This window comes from Dermacentor albipictus, chromosome 1 (assembly GCF_038994185.2).
Source record: "Dermacentor albipictus isolate Rhodes 1998 colony chromosome 1, USDA_Dalb.pri_finalv2, whole genome shotgun sequence".
Classification (NCBI taxonomy): domain Eukaryota; kingdom Metazoa; phylum Arthropoda; class Arachnida; order Ixodida; family Ixodidae; genus Dermacentor; species Dermacentor albipictus.
The window spans coordinates 114,888,104-114,905,204 of record NC_091821.1 but is presented as its reverse complement, the minus strand read 5'-3'; the positions used below and the strand labels follow the sequence as shown (position 1 = coordinate 114,905,204).

General features: G+C 43.7%; 1 protein-coding gene across 6 annotated transcripts in view; it reads right to left on the bottom strand.

Moving 5' to 3' along the window:
• Positions 1-17,101, bottom strand: part of Usp20-33 (Ubiquitin specific protease 20/33) — a 95,844-nt gene that overhangs the window by 62,605 nt on the left and 16,138 nt on the right. For 5 of the 6 annotated variants that reach the window (XM_070524955.1, XM_070524966.1, XM_070524963.1 and 2 more), the window contains exons 7-10: positions 16,222-16,335; positions 15,830-15,908; positions 12,151-12,387; positions 4,520-4,717 (exon numbers count right to left, since the gene is read on the bottom strand). In XM_070524955.1, the coding sequence (XP_070381056.1) occupies positions 4,520-4,717; positions 12,151-12,387; positions 15,830-15,908; positions 16,222-16,335 (628 nt within the window). The remainder of the gene's footprint in view (positions 1-4,519; positions 4,718-12,150; positions 12,388-15,829; positions 15,909-16,221; positions 16,336-17,101) is intronic. The other variant, XM_070524967.1, reaches the window with a different exon arrangement.

Genomic DNA, 17,101 nt, shown 5'->3' with positions numbered 1-17,101 from the left:
TATAGAAAGCTTACTGGTCGTACTGCAGTGATAACTTGGAAAGCATTGCAGAACATTTTGTATCATAATTTTTAGATCTAAAGTAACGATCGCGCTTATGAATCCCTATCAGCTGGAAAGAGTGAGAGGTGAACACGACAGTGATAGTATGCTGGCTTTGGTAAAAAGCCGCCAACAAGTGTAGCCCTAGTCATAAGAATCAATCTTTTTTTATCAAGCTGATGGTCATGCGGTTCATGCTTCAACCGTTGCATTTTTTGTACAATCATATCTACATGCTTTTGTGCTTTCCTGTCCAACTGGCTTGGTCATTACAAGTCAAGCCAAGTTCATTTTAGCCAAGCCATATTTTTGAACTTGAAACAGCACTCCCATAATAGTGAACTGTATTTTTAGACGATGCACAGATCAGCTTGTTGCCATTCAGAAGCATGTCATTTCTTGAAAAACTAAGTGAGCTAGAAGTGAGGAATTTGGGCTTGAATGCCGCAATCAGAACTTAGATCCATACAAACTGGTGTGTGAACAGCATAATGTGTGCTGCCATGCAATGAGTGATGCCAAGGTTGTGCTGTTGCACTTCTTGCCATATAAGCAGCATCACTTGTAAGCATGAACTTTCTGTAGATTGTAATGCCCATAGAATAAAGCGTAAACGTCTACAAAAATAAAGAATGCGATTTTAAACAATATGTATGGTGCACTCAATAACAGCCAACTTATGTACAGTAATCTGCGGTCACGTGCCAACAATCCGGCCTTAGTACCACAGCAACTGTAAGGTGTTGCACGACATACCGTTTTTTACAACTTTCGACTTTCTGTGCTAATTAAAAATTGCAGTTACTTCTTAAACCAGAAATAGCGTGTTCAATTCTATCATCATAAATCAATGCCATTTCATTTCCACCACAATCTCATGACACATTCCTCGTGGTTGTTAGTCCATTTAACTCAGGGGCACTTGATTGTACACAGGCTAACTCAACTCTCTAAGCGTGGGGGGCACTGAGCATTACAATATATAGGGTGACCATTTCTAAGCTTTCTGGCATTTTTAACCCTTTCGCTGTCACGGACGTACCGGTACGTCATCGCGCTTCCCCCGCGCAGTGTCACCGACGTACCGGTACGTTCTCTATCATGAGTTCAAAATTTCGCGCCTGAGCGCAAAGCTGGTGCTCCTGGATTGGCCACACCATCTGTTGACTCTTTCTACAAGTTCGTATGTTTGCCCCGACCTGTGTTAATCCATGTATAGAAGAGTACGGTACGACTGCCACTCCCCACTTTCTCTTTGCTGAGTGGCGCGGTGGCTCCGCGTTCGCTGGATCATGCGTTGCGCGCGAGTGGTTATGGGTTCAAGGGTTGTTCTGCGATCTCCGCTGGTTAAAAGGTTTTTATTTTTCTTCTGTTGGTGTGCCTGCTACGGCGCGTCAAGTTCAGGCGCACGTGCCGTTGCCTCTCTAAAAAGGGTGACTCGGTTGCTGCTTTCGCTCTTTCGCCACACCCTCGCTTCCGACTTGCAGCAGTAAACGTAAAGCCCTTCGAACTTTGTTTAGCCCTTTTCCATCTCCCTCTGTCTTTTTGATCACGCAACCTCCCATTTCTCTCCGTTGTGCGGGCGACTGAAAGCGCATCCTCCCTGCGCGCGGTTACTTTCGGATGGCTCAGCGCAGGACCTTCGTCTGCTCATTGGAGTGGTGGCTCAATTCTGATTCAGAATACGAGCGGAGCTCGGATTCGGACTTGGACAGAGTCGCATGCGAGGAAGAGGGTTCCGCATCGTCATATTCGGATGTTGAACAGATTTTATAGTCAGGCTGATGATGATGTTTACTAACAACAGCTGCAGAACACTGAAATGTGCATATTGCATTGACTATGTTTGTATACCAATCATAATCAAAAATAAATTGCTATGTTCATTCCCTGTTTTGCTTGTTCCCTGAAACCAAGCCGACACTGGGGGTGCATCACGGCCAGAAAGGTCCGACAGCGAAAGGGTTAAATATCGCCTGTGGCAGATAGCAGAATTCTTGCACTTGAGCTGGATTATTCGAAGAGCGGACATTGCTAGCATAAGAAATCGGAACACATATTCTACTAATCAACACAAATGTACTAATTAATGTAATTACATTACGGCACATATCTCAACTTACCAATTATAGCCAGTGAACTTGCAAGACGTATCCACTTGAAATGAATTTCCAGAAGGACATCAGTTTCGAGATATATCACGAAGTGTGAACAAAATACATAGGCGTTACAGCTACTTTTGTGCTTCAATGCATGAAAGAGCATTTTGTTAAAAAAGTGGAACAGTGAATTTTTAGGACAAGTTTGATGGCGCATATCTCGAAAGTGGCACCATTCTCAAAATCCATTACAAGTGAACATGCCTTGCAAACTCACCGACTACAATTCATAAATTGTAATACGTGCCATAAAGTAACTAATTAAAAAGATAATTAGTGGACTTTTATTAATTAGTTGAATGTGTTTCGATTTATCCCGCAAGTAATGTCTGCCTCTCTGAAGAATCCAGCTCAAGGACTAGAATTATGTTATCTGCAAAAGGCTATTCTGAAAAATTTCATGAAACTTAAAAATGATCACCCTGTAGTGCGAGGCAGAAGTGGCAATAGCATCCAACCAAAACACTGTAATGGAGTACGAGTCAACATATTCATAATTCTGAAAAGAATTGAGACATTTGTCTTATTAATATTACATACAGGGTGTTTCAGCTAACTTTAGCCAGAGTTTAAAATATGCTGATGCACTCTAAGACGACGTGAAAAATTGCATGCTGCTCACTTTTGTATGTAGTGTGTCACACTATTCTTGTATTTTGCTTAATAACATCATTAGTCAAGAATAATTAACAAACTTATGAAGCAATGAAGCTAGGAAAGAAATTCAAATGAGAAAGTTGCAGAGCGGTTTGCAAAACGTCCTAATAAACAGTTGCTGTCTTTCTATCTTAAGTATTAGTGTTTTTCAGCTTACTGCAGATGCCCGTGAAATACAGAAAAACACCACGTTACGTGCCCGTTTGTGAGTTGCGATTGCATTGCTCCCAAACATTCCGTACACAAACGAACATAGCATTTAGCCGGGTGTGCTGCCACTGCATCTGCTTATCGCTATCATGAACTGCCGCGAGGGAAGCACATCGCTGGCGTAAATCACATAGCCACCGCCTTCGTCACTGCCTTGTCGCCTTTTAAGTGGCAGCACGCCCTGCTAAGTGCTATCTCTGTTTGTACGCGGACAGTTTGGGAGCCCTGTAATCACAGCGTGCAAGCGAGTATGTCACGCGGTATTCTTTTGTATTTCGCAGCCCTCCGCAGTAAGCTGAACACTAATACTTCATAGACAGAAAGTTAGAAACTGCCCAATCGGACGTTTTGCAAGGCGCTCTACAACTTTCAAATTGGAATTTTTTTTCCTAAATTCGTTGCTTCAGAAGTTGGTTAATTAACCTTGACGAATTATCTAATTAAGCAAAATACAAAAAAATTGTGTGACACACTACATACAGAAGTGAGCAACATGCATTTGGTCGCGTCGTCTTAGAGTGCATCGGCATATTTTTAAACTTTGGCTAAAGTTAGCTGAAACACCCTGTATAACATTACTGTGCATTTCTCTTCAGCCAAACCTCGTATGATAATTTACTTCCCTATACAGGCACTAGAGAAATATGGTACCATGACTATGCGAACACAATAATAACTCAAATGTGCTACTATATGAGAGCTGTGAAAAAAAAAAAATTATTTATACAGAAAAGACCTCCAGGAAGACATGGTGCAGGCACCACATCTAATGTCATTGGAACATGAAAACAATGCAAATAAACATAAAAACAAAAGTTGAAGCAGTGGAAACACCAGCAGTCACCATGTCTCAAGAAATTCAGTGTGCAGGCTTCCACTGTAAAAGTAATGGCAACTGTTTTCTGGGACGAAAGAGGCATTCTGCTTGTTAATTTTCTTCCCAACGGTAGCACTATTACAGGAGGGTATCATGGAAATTTGATAAAGAAACTGCGAGATGCTCATTACAGGAAGAGGAATGGGGAAAATTGGAGGAAAATCATTTTTCCTCACAGCAATGCCCTGTCACACATACCATGCTTTGTACGTGGCAAACTGAATAGCCATATCCATCATACTTGCTGTGCTTAGCACCACTGGACTCCTAACTTTTCTCAAGTCTGAAGGAGCACTTGCATGGAGCCAACTTCTTGTCCAATGATGCAGTCATCAATGCAGGGCAGAATATAACAGCTCTAGAAACAGTGCGAAACTTGTGTCCCACTGCAGATAGCTATTTTAAAAATTTTAATTTCTAGGTAGAATCCCAATGCTTAGATATCGAAATGACAATTCAATAAGCCTTATATGGGCATGTTCTTCATTACAGATACACAGGTAGTGAATATCATCTGAAAATACACTTTCACGCATTGAATAAAAAACTCGCAGAAATTAAGCATTGCACTTACAGTGTCACATGTGAGGCACTGTACCGAGCTCAGGATGCGGCCGTCAAAGACATCGGAGACAATGCTGCAGAGACGCTGAGCAGCAGCAATCTTGCGCGCCCGGTGACCTTTACTTCCTCCAGAGGCAGCAGAATCTATAGGTGGCCAGTCTCCACCAGCCTTTTCCTCTACTGCGGCCATCAGTCGAATACCTTCCTGCTGTAAATAGCAAAGCATATTGCCAAAAAATTATATGACCACAAAGCTCTGAAGAACTATCTTATTCAGTATGACTTGTAAAAAAATTTGGGCAGAACCAATCTCACGACGAGTGTTGACATTAATGCGATTCGCATTCAAGCAATGTAGCAACAAACCGTATGGCTCAAGACGCCTTTATTTACAATCTGCCGTGGGGCAAGCAGGCTAAGACTGTCAATCTCAATAATACATGCATTTGCCACAGCACCACCATATACCACAGCATGCAGACTTTTGGGTGCCACAAATGAAGCTTTACTAAACGTTGCTTCCCAATTGCATCCAGTTTTATCCCACTGGCCCTGACAGGCAACAGCGTCAGGTGCTACAAAGAAAGCTTCACTAAATGTGGCCTCCCAACCGCAGCCAGTTTTGTTGCACTGGCACTGTAGGATTGGGGTTCAGCATATCGGACTTTAAATGAACTATGGCCCCAATGCATATGCATCTATTTCAGGTGTAAAACTTTTACTCATTATCAGTCAAGCATGCACTTGTGTAGGGTGCTCACAGCAAGTCTATAATGGTTAAAAAGAAGCTGCTAATCTTCCCCTCTCCACAAGCATACCTGGTGCAGTGCGCTAAAGCACACCGGGTTGCTTTGCTTATGAAACCCGTGTGATGCTATTCCGTCCTACACTGCATAAATTTTACAGCATGTTTTTTTAAATATTGGAGGCCGGTGAAAACGGTTACACATCGACCCGCAGGCTGGAACGTGGGCGAAGTATCCTAAGAATGCTTATAGCATTAAAATGTAACTGCATGCCAAAGAGTGGTCTTGTGTCAGATGCAGATACCAACCAGAATCATGATTAAAGTGGCACAAAGTTTGCTGCTCCCCTCCCCGCTTGTGCACGAAGAGGCTATAGTGCATGCAGAGCTAAGTGTGCTGATGTCAATTTTTCTATAAGCTGTTCATGGCTAGGTTCTGGCGGATCTCGTCTCCATGGACATAGACCAACAATTTTTCATACATGGGCCAATCCTGGAGATAGTTCAAAGCCGGGCCGACTTGCGGAGGAGGTGAAGCAGGCATTAAGTGCTCCCCGTGGGCCGATCCCGAAAATAGTGTGATACCGGGCCAACCCGTGGCAGAGGTGCAGTTTGCCATTAAGGGGGCCCACATTCACAGCTTCGCTAGTCATCTTTCTTCAAAGTGGAAGGGCATTGAATTTTCTATTTTGATTTAGAGTAATAAGGCAAATGACGGTGAGAGAACCTGCAGAGAGTGTTAATTGACACTATTGACAGTAGCATGCTGGGACATTAGGCACAATTTAAAGTACACCAGGCTGTTAAAAATTAAAGGGGAACCCTCTAGTTCAACCTTGCTTAAAGGGCCCCTCACCAGGTCTGGCATATTGAGGAGACAAGTGCAGTGCATACAAAGCGCACTAGCGATTGTGCCTGCAAAGTATTACACCGCTAAGTGATGTGAAAAGAGCTGAAATTTCAATCCAAACTCCATTCGGTTTTCTCCTCGTGGGTTCTGCACTCCCAGCCAGAGAGCCGACATCAATGGCGCAAGTGCGCCTAGGCAATTTCCAGTGCTGTGATGTCACTCACAGTGACATGCGACTTCGAGGATTATTCAAGGCAACATTAGTTATTTGTTTGACCTGTTGTTTCAACAGAAGACTTAAAGCTTAGAGAAATAATAAAACCTACAAACTGAATGTCTGCAAGTCTGTTTTACTCTGTGCTGTAGCAAGAGGGACGTACTGTATATCTGTTTCATCTGCTTGTTCCCACGTCATGCGGTTGTGCGCACAGAAAACGAAACTATCTGCCATTTTCTACCAGGTTCCTATGCGCGATTGGGCTCTTTGATCCACTTGTGTCTGCCTCAGTGCTCGTGATTGTGGCACTGACTTGTACCACTAATCCAGTGTTCTCGTGCCGAGCACACAAAATTGTGCACGGTGTGAATTGAGACAAATACAAAAGATTGTACGCAACACCCTCACTGGAAGTACACCACTCAGCAAAAACATGAAAGAGAGAAAATAGGAAAAGAAGGCGGTGTCCATGACACATCTGTCATGTGATCCTCTGGCTCCAGTATGAGAGAGCACAGGGAGGGAATTTAACCTGCGTAGGCTAGATGGCGACAAGCGAAGAAAGTGTCTACCTTGGCGATGACACTCGCCTCCCAAAATCATGGGTTTACAGCACTTCAAATATTTCTATCTACTATTAATGAAATAGCTTGAAAAAATTATTGTGGTAGAAGACTCCTTAGAGGGCATGTAAAAACTTCCAGCATATAACCAAAATTTGCTACGTGGCCTGGTGAGGGGCCCTTTAAAGCCAACAGTGCTCTCTTGACATGTAAGAGCAAATATATAATTGTAGTAAAAGTTACCAAGAAAATGCATGCTGACTCTAGGGCAGAATGTCTTGGACAAAATATGCTGAGCATGGACTACAAAGCAGGCATGAATCCGCCGTGGTTGCTCAGTGGCTATGGTATTGGGCTGCTGATCACAAGGTCGCGGGATCAAATCCCGGCCACGGTCGCCGCATTTCGATGAGGGCGAAATGCGAAAACACCCGTGTACTTAGATTTAGGTGTACTTTAAAGAACCCCAGGTGGTCGAAATTTCCGGAGCCCTCCACTATGGCGTGCCTCATAATCAGAAAGTGGTTTTGACACGTAAAACCCCATAATTTAATTTTTTAAAGCAGGCATGAGAAAAGCTACAAGAATACACAGTACAAGCACAGTACAGTGCCCAATCACTGAGGCGAGAGTAAAGGCATCTCTGGCCTAAGGAATACTAAATTGTATTGAAAGACAGTAGATGACACGTACACTCCAGAGCATAGTTGTCACTTTGACTTTGCACTGGGAAGTGAATTCGCAACCACATAACTAGCCCCAATGTGAAGGTATGCACATGGTAGCCTGCACTCGTGCATTTTAGAAGGAAAGTTTTAGAGCTGGCATCTTTCTTGGCATGCAGAAACAACACTATCTACACACTAGCAGCAGCTACAGAGGTTACCTAGCACATCAGCACCATGCCACAGCTAAGTATTCTAATACAGTTGAACCTCGCAATAACGAAATCAACGGGGAACGCGATAAAATTCACTTTCACGGGAATTTCGTTGTTGCAAAAAGAAACAGCACAGATAGGTCATCCATCACAGAAAAAAACTTTACTGTCAAAATTCCGTTAGTCTACTTTGGCAAACTTTGCTCGAGGATATAAAACCGCATTGCCGACAGTACTAAGTGTGCCCCATGGGTCGACCAGCAGTGGCAGTACTGTCATGGCACAATATTCTCGGTATATTACTTTTAGAGATGCAATCACTTTTGCAAGATTTTGCATAACTCAGCACCGGATGCAGAGCAACAGTGCATGCAGCAGCATTTCTCCAGCGCACGCTGTTGCCCGTAGGCGCCAAAGCGTCCGATGCCGAGCGCAAAAAGTGATTGTATCTCTTGTACCCGAAGGCAAACAATTGAAACAACAGCCCTGTCGCGCAAATCTACGCCCGTTGCCGAATTCGTATGCAATGCCTTTCGGATGGCACCAAAACCAGTGTTCAAGCAAGGGATGCGCAGTTCCGGATGATAGCTCAATCATGGTGTGATGTGTGACACTCTATATGCTGCGACCGCCATCTCAAGTGCCATAAGCAATTCCAAGTCTGCGAGACGTGGATTTCTTTGTTTTTGCTATATTTTTCTCATCTACGCGCACATTACGCAGTGCACTGCCGCGATCGGCAATTGTTGTTCGAAACGTGCGTTCGGTTTGCATTCAATTTTGCCTCAGGCGATTGGCCTAGGCCTTGCCGAGTCGTCAGCCACGGGGAACGCAAACTGAATGCACGTTTCGAACAACGATCTATGACCTCGCCTAGTAGGCGTGGAAAAATCGTCATCATATGTCGGCAGCAACATGCGTGCCGCTTCAAACGGGCGATCAACAAACAAGATGGTGGCCATGACGTGTTTCCAGCGCATTGATCGCTTCCAGCGCTTGGTTGTTTTTGTGAACAAAAATGGCAGCGCCTATACAAGTGCAATGTGGTGGTATTTTACGCAATTTTAGTGCAAAACAATCGCATTTGAGTACATTTTGGAGCCTGCTAGCCTTACGAGAGTAGGTAATATGTGGAGTTACGTTCCGGCAAATTTTGTTGATGTGGGATTGCAGTACAGCGACATTTTGTTGCCGAGAGGTACGAAATGCATTGAATCCTATGGGTGCTCGCCGGGGATACGAACATGTTATGCTGTCGCGAGAATTTTGTTGTTGCGGAATGTCAGTATTGTGCACCATTGTGTCAGTATTGTGGACTGTGCACCATTTTAGGACTAATTACAGCTCACAAATGCTAAAAAACAACTTACCAAGGCTTTTAAATGCTTACAACAAATCTGGCATTGATATATATGCCCTTACCCCATCAGAATTTTCTCGACTAATTCAGTGCGACTAATATTAATGTTTATATGGCCAGCTATTTCAGAAGTGCAGATTAGATGAGTTTTACAGCTTTTTGTTCACATTTATATTACATATATATGTGTATATATGTTTTTTTTTGTCTGTCATATGTGAAACGTTTTGTAGCTTCTTTACGCACAATAATAATAATAATATTTGGGGTTTTACGTGCCAAAACCACTTTCTGATTATGAGGCACGCCGTAGTGGAGGACTCCGGAAATTTTGACCACCTGGGGTTCTTTAACGTGCACCTAAATCTAAGCACACGGGTGTTTTCGCATTTCGCCCCCATCGAAATGCGGCCGCCGTGGCCGGGATTCGATCCCGCGACCTCGTGCTCAGCAGCCCAACACCATAGCCACTGAGCAACCACGGCGGGTTCTTTACGCACAACTATTCACTTTTTATGCATTCTTGCAAAACTGTGTATATTTTTTTTTGTTAAAAACACGCGGCAGCTCCGCGCTGCCCATGTCTTGTGGTCATAGGGGGCAGGGTGTTTTTTCAAGCTGCACTTGCAGCTTTTCTTCCCTGTCTCCCCCAGTCTATTGGAAATAAAGATATATTCATTCATTCATATTGCGGGTTTTGACTGTAACACTAAAGAACTGAATTTTAGTTAAAAAGAAAACATTACTGCACAAGCAAAAACCCCTACACAAAACATGCGAGACGCTTAGAAGTGCCTAGAATAGTAAACATGATAAGACTGCCATAAAATTGGTGAAGACAACACTTCAGACTTCTGCAAACATTACATGATAATGATGTGACGAGTGCTCTGGAGTCTGTTTTCTTATTCAAGCTCAGCAATACGAGCAGCTGTAGCTTGCAAACAGCCCAAAAGTCAGCAAAATAGCTATGTGCAGGTACCCGGAGGCTCTGCATTTCAGCATATATGAAGCAGCAAGAAAAATAGCAGGTATTGGTTGAAAAATGAGCAACCACCAGGTGATGCAATGGCCACTGCACGCTTCTACACAACAGCCATTTGACTGAGTGATTGTCTTTTCTTGTTTTCTTTGCTTAAGCAGAGTTTGCAAACACTGAAGCTTGACTCTCTGCTGCTACCTCTGAACAGCAGTGCTGTGGCACAGTGGTGGCACAAGATCCTCACAACGCTATTTTTGCCTTATATGGCATGTCACAATCTGCGTACTTTCAGTGAAGCTGTGCTCGCGTACCGCAGCAAGCCTGACTAGTAATGCCAGAAGTGCCATCTTATATATTTTGGTGGTGCTCTTGCACTGTTGAGGTATGCATAATGTAAAGAAAATTTTGAAGGATGCTTAAGCTTCGCCTCTAGGAGTGTAACACAATAGTATTCAAAGATCCCCGACTGTTTCTCATGCTTCCTGGCAACTACAGCTTATGTGACCGTAATGTTTCCTGGAAATGCTGACGGCAAACGCTATGCTCGAAGGTGAGCTTTGTGGTTCTTTTTTTTATGGTGTTGCAAGGAACCGAATGGGTCATGCCACTCCTACTAAGACAGACCTCAAGCGGTAGCTGAAGAATGCTATCGTCTTAAAAGGGGTTTGCGTTTGAGTTTCCAGGTAACAGGGTCATGTTTTCTCGTATATTCAAATTACAATCCAACGCTATGATGTCTGTAGGTTGTGTGCAAGTCATACCTTACAAATTTTAACGCGATAGCGTTAAGGAGCTCGTGTCGCAGAAAAGCCGGTGTCGTCGGCGTCGGCGTCCGCGGCGTTGACCGTGAGCGATAAATCACGGCAGGCACTTCATAAATAAAAAGCAACTTCCAAGATCCGCGGGTGGGAATCGAACCAGGGTCTCCGGAGTGTGAGGCGGAGACGCTACCACTCAGCCACGAGTTCGATGCTTCCAATCGGTACAAACGCGCCTCTAGTGAATGCGGTGTTGCCTTCGAAACTAGCCGTGGAAAGTTATACTGCGGTGTATATCGGTAATTATGAACATGTAACTTACAGAAGTCGCAATTACACGAGTAGCGAAGTGCGTTTCCGCTGCATTTCTTCTGCGCTTTCCGCACACGCAGAGCCATCTTGCGGCAAACACAGAAGACCCCCTCTTCTCCATGTACGGCGCTGCCCGGACAGATGGCGCGCCACGCGCGCATTGGAGCTGCGAGGACCGGTGCGAGGCGGTTCGCGGCTGGACTCTCTCTCCCCTGACAACGCTTCGCCTTCCTCCCTCTGGAGAATCAAGCGTCCTTCCTTTCTTTAGATCGCTATCTGTCTATCTCTCTCTGCCCGTGCCGATCACGACGTTTGGCTGGCGTGCATCATTTCCCCCTCCGAGATACCGAGTTCTTTGGTTCGCTCCGCTTGCTCAGGCGCACGTTTCGTTGCTGCGCCGAACGCCGCGTTGCTCGACCATATGGCCCGACGCTCACCGCGTCCGATGCGGGGCACCTCGTAAGTGATGGCTGCCCTGTGGCCCATTGTCTTATACCCCTTGGCGGGTCGACGTGAACGCTGTCGCGTTCCACTCTTGAAGGCGAAGCTTAAGCGTCCTCCAATTTTTCTGATGCATTTTACTTTGAGAAATTCAATTGGTTCAGTAATGCCTATGCGCCACATGGAGGGTCTGCGTGGATGAAGATGCGTGGTTTGAGACTATTTTCTCGGCCGGAGATGCCGCCGCCACTGACAACGGATTTTCTGCGACACGGGGCCCTTCACACTATCGTGTTAAAATACATGTAGCTACAACATTGCAAGGATCGAGTTCATTTACCAAGCCAAGAGTTGACATTCTCGAACATACAGGGTTCCAATTCACAAATGATTGTATGCAGGGCTGCCATAAGCTTATATGCGCAAGGATCAACTCAAGGAGCACAAATAAGAACAACACTTTGTACCCATCCTTCTACCGCTCGCCTTGTCCTCAGAACTTTACACAATAGAAATGAGAACAAGTATGCTACCTGTCCACCATGGGTTCGCAGCAGAAGATCTTGATCATCACCACAGGAGCTTTTCTCACTGCTCAGGCCAGAGTCGCAAGTCTCAAAGTCCTCCTCATCCTCCGATAGGCTTGACTCTGAAGATTCTGCTGTTGGTGACCGTGGCCGCCCAAGAGGCAACCGCGCAAATGCCCCAACGGGTGCCTTCAACTCCTCGTGAAGTTGGTCCAAGAAACACCGTAGAAATTCCTGTGCATCCTATACAACAAGGTTTTATTAAAACGGGTTGGGAACAACAGCCAGCAAATTCCACATTCCACAGCAGCAAATATTCACAGGAGAGTGCGCAGATGTAGAATACAGAATTTTACTTTAATAATAAAATGCATCTCAGAAAATAAGTAGTACGATAACTTGAAAGTTACTTTATGAATGACTCTCTTCGGTTTTGTGCCTACGAACCTATAAGTGGTGATGATGGAAACCTCTGTTCAAAAAGGAGAGAGAAACAGAAAATCTACTTTGCTTTTAACTCTTTTAGTGCCACTGATGTACCCGGTATGTTCTCCACTCTCTCCAGTTTGATGAAAACAGTGGCAATCTATGAGGTAGTTATGCCATCTGTTGTATATTTTTAGAAGCATATTTTCTCACCTCTCTGGGTTTGCTCAGTCTGGGTTTTTGTCAGCGCCCTGTGGAGCACGCATCGACCTATAGGAGGGGTGGCTCCCAAACTTTGTGCATTGCTACTGCGGCGATTCCCCATTCAAATATTCACGCTGTAGTGCAAGGACCACTCTTACGTGTTTCTGCCATTTGGTGTATGTTTATAGCAGTTTCTCTTTTTGACCGTCACATGGTGGTGCTATCATGGAAGTGTGCACACCAGAACCAAACTAGGTAGGAGACAGAAAACGAATATAGGAATGTGAGGACCATACTAAGAGTGCATTTGCCATTATCCGTGTCATTTATTCCCTTCTCAATAAATGAAAATAAACAGTTGTGTCAATGCTTAATGGTTTTATAGCATGGCTCAGAAAGCCATTCCATTCTGTTAAAGGACTTTAGAGAGAGAGAAAAAAAAAAAAACACTACGGGTTGACAAGTAGATATCAGGTACTTTTAATTAACCCTTTCAGTGCCAACTTCTTTCCGGGAAACCACTGCAACATCCCAAATTTTTTACTGACTGATTCATTGTGAACAGCTTTTGTTACTGCAACACCAGCAGTTCATTTGTTTGTTGCTTTCAATTTCATATTTTTTAGTTGCACATAGCCATGGCCACAGAAGCAGTTTAAATGAAGCTTCAAATTTTCTAGAACAGAAGCTGGTGCTGTGAGGAAAATAAATAAATAAATAAATTATATATATATATATAAAATCTTTGCCAGTGGAACAGCATTTTCGTCGAGCTGCGTCCACACGAAAGAGGCTGCCAGAGGCCTAAACTCTTCCTCGAAATCATCAGTACTAAGTTGAATATCTGAACACAACTCACTAGAGCTGTTCAAGTCTAATCGTTTACTTGATGTGAAGAAACATCCAAAAGCAGGATGATTCCAGCATTGAAAAAGGCGGTTGTCACTACAGCTGCCCAGCTCCATGTCCCCATATTTAAAACCCAGGAGAGCCAGACTAACACTGCATTTCTGCCAACTGCACCCAAAAAAATATATATGAAAATATCAGTTTTCTATTACGCTATTAGTAGAGCAGCATTCACACCAAAATGATAAACCGACTGTTACTCATCAGTGGCAGTCAGTAGACAAAAGGAAATCCTTGGAATGAGTGAGACATGTCACTGGCATATATATTAGAAAAAAACGCCTGAATGAGTGAGACTCATCCTCGGCATGGAAAGGCAGAAAGCTGGGCTAGTTGGTTTGAGTAGTTCGACACATTTACAGAGCTGAAAAAACAAAAACCTGCAATAGGTAGCTAGACAGTGCCCATTAGTGTGATCTTCATGTGTGCGTTTCCATTTTTTTAGAACTGCAAACATGTTAAACTGTAAATATATCAAACAGATGTCCTGACACTAGTGTACACTAAATTCAACATTCATAACCTCTTTTTTAGTACAGCTCAGCAAGTGGTCACAACATTACTTGCGATGGCCAACATCAAATTTGATAGCAATTATCTGCAGCAGACACCTGGCACACTGTCACAGCAATTACGCGCTACTTCAGGCCAACTGGAATGAAATTTCGGCTGTGTAAAACGCTCAATTTAAAATAGTGTATATATAAAGGAGCCTAGTGCAAAATTTGACATTTGAAGTACGAATGGAACAGCGTCAAAAAGCTAGAAAAAAATAGCTGTTTCTGATGCCAACACTGAAATGCTGCCAATACTGCTTGCTGGAAATGATGGATAACCTAGAATGCATGGCTCCTAAACATGACCCGCAAGATAGGTGGCACTTGCGGCTCCCTGGATGGATGGATACAACTTTCTTGTGCGTCCGGCAAAGTTTAACGAGGCCCGGGCTCAGGTCTCCCACGGGGGAACGTCAAGGCCCTGCCTCAACGCCGCCTCACGGGCTTGCTAGACTGCCCACGTCTGGACCGCGCTAAAAAATCTTGGAAGGGGCATGGTAGGACTTGCGTCATAACCGCTAATCACCAGGTGCATGTGCAGTCTGCTTAGGGGCTGTTTGGAGGCTGCTAATAAGAAAATTATGATTACCAGCCTAGCGACTTTGCCCATATTTCTTCAGTGGTGTATACTACTCATTTATAACTAATTTGGCCAAAGTGAAATTTTGTTGCGGTTTGCCCCTAAAAGCTTATGTGGCAATGATCAATACCATTGGCCGACTGATTTTATGAGAGGTACGCAATTATTTGGACACAATGGCACAGCCACATGCTCCACAGGGCCAATGTACATCAGTTGAAACTCTGGATGTCATGTGTTGCACGCATGTAGCTGTTGTAGGTGATATATTTTCCCCATTTTTGGAAGCTCATTAACTGAACACTAAACCACAGGAGCAAGTTTTGATCACTGACATGCTATTTACACTGGAAAAAGTAGCAAAACCTTTCGAGTTGTCTTATTGAAAACTTTGCAGGGGGCAACAGCAGTTTTATGATGGTGAGCACAACAGTTGCCATTGTACCACACTGTGGATTGTGCCAAAAACAAAGGGAGATTATGCATGCGTGCTTGACTTATGGCAGATTATAAAAAAACCCACATGCTGGTTTGGAGCTGGTGAAAAGTGGCAGGAGCAAGCATACCTGTGAGCCTAGAATGTAACAGAAAAAGCTCACACATTTCCACAAGCCAGCAGTGAACAAAGCCTCCTTTTGAGTAACTGCTGGCATTGCGAAGTGAGGCTGCTCACATCACTCCAGACATAGTGCATCATTGTGACACATATTGAACTGTGTCAACCAAATGTAAAGTTCACAATTACTAAAACATTTCAGTAAACTATTGGAGCCCTTTGTGCACAAAAGATTTCTGCCTACTGGATTGAGTCCCACAAAATTACTTTTCCCAGCATATTTACTTTTTGTATTGTTTTTTTAAAGGTCCTGTTTTATACCCCCCCCCCTCCCCTAGGCCTGAAAAAACAGTCAGTTTCTGTATTAAACATACTGCAACCCACAAATGCAATAAAAGTGCATAGCTAGGACCTAAAGCTGGCTTAGCCAGGCAAAGTTCAAGTACAAATTACCTGTTGGCTGTAGCCACGAAACACCGGGTAGACCATCTTTATTCCATATGCAATCCCAGATGGAACTACATAGCTAGGCCTAGGTAAAGCAAAGAAAATAGTGTCAGAACACTTCCTAAGCATAAATTAATCTCAAGAATCAACTATGCCTAATGGAAGCAGACTATAATAAGTCACTTCACTTTGCCACTGATTAAACATCCTACAACTTAACCAAAACAAATAAAGGCAAGCACACTCTAGAGCAATTGAAAACAAATTTCAAATTCTTTAAAGAACAAGCACAAGTCGTAGGTTGTGCGTCAAAGTGACGTACAGCTTACAGTTCAATGTCAATTTGGCACTGATGAATTATTTGGTGGGTGAAAACAAGATGGTAGAGAAGCACTCACCTGCGCTTGTGCCACATTTCCCGTACAAGACGCATGTAGCTTTTCGAAAGGCCTGGTTTCTTGTCACATTGCACCAGTGAGCCACAATCCAAGAAAAAGTTGGTCAGTTGGGGGCTACCGCCAGAGAGAGAGAGAGAGAGAGAGAAATAAACTTATTTCAAGGTGTCCACAGGTACCGTGCAGGCAAGATATAATGAGATGTTTTCTGAAAGGTGCGGAATATGAAGGTTATTAAGGGTCACCTATGAATCACTCCAAATAAAATGTTGGATATGTCTTGTTTGAATGTAGTTATTAGCAATAAGGTATAGGCACTGCCAAGGGCCTTGTGGCCCTTCTTGTTTTGCTCGTTTCAAATGAAATAAACAATCAAACGATGGAAGCAGTGCTGCTGTGCCCATGTGGAACAACGTCCAGCATACTCTGCTCATTATCATGCCAAGGTTTTGCGTAAGCAAGAACACAAAATTGTGCGGCGCAACTCTCTGTTGTGCCACTCCATCTCAGAGGCCTTGGTATTGGCAGTGATCGTGGTATCTTTCTTTTTATTTATTTCACAATACTGCAGGTCAGTTAAGGCCCAAGTGAGCAGGAGATAAAATACACAGAGTTAAAATTGAAGTCGTGAGACAGTTCATGGAAATAAAAATTGCTGTGTAAAGACATTAGATTGTGTGAATGTTGGCAGTAGAGAGTGTTTATGAGTTTGTATAGTTGTTGTGTGCTTAATGATTTTTAGACACACAGGCACAGTTATACATTTACCTTTTAATTCAAGATCTAATGTTGGAATAAAATACAGTGAAACCTCATTAAACCGTAGTTGGCCGGAGCTTGGAAAAAGTACGTACTAAACGGTAGTACTGCTCAACTGAAATAG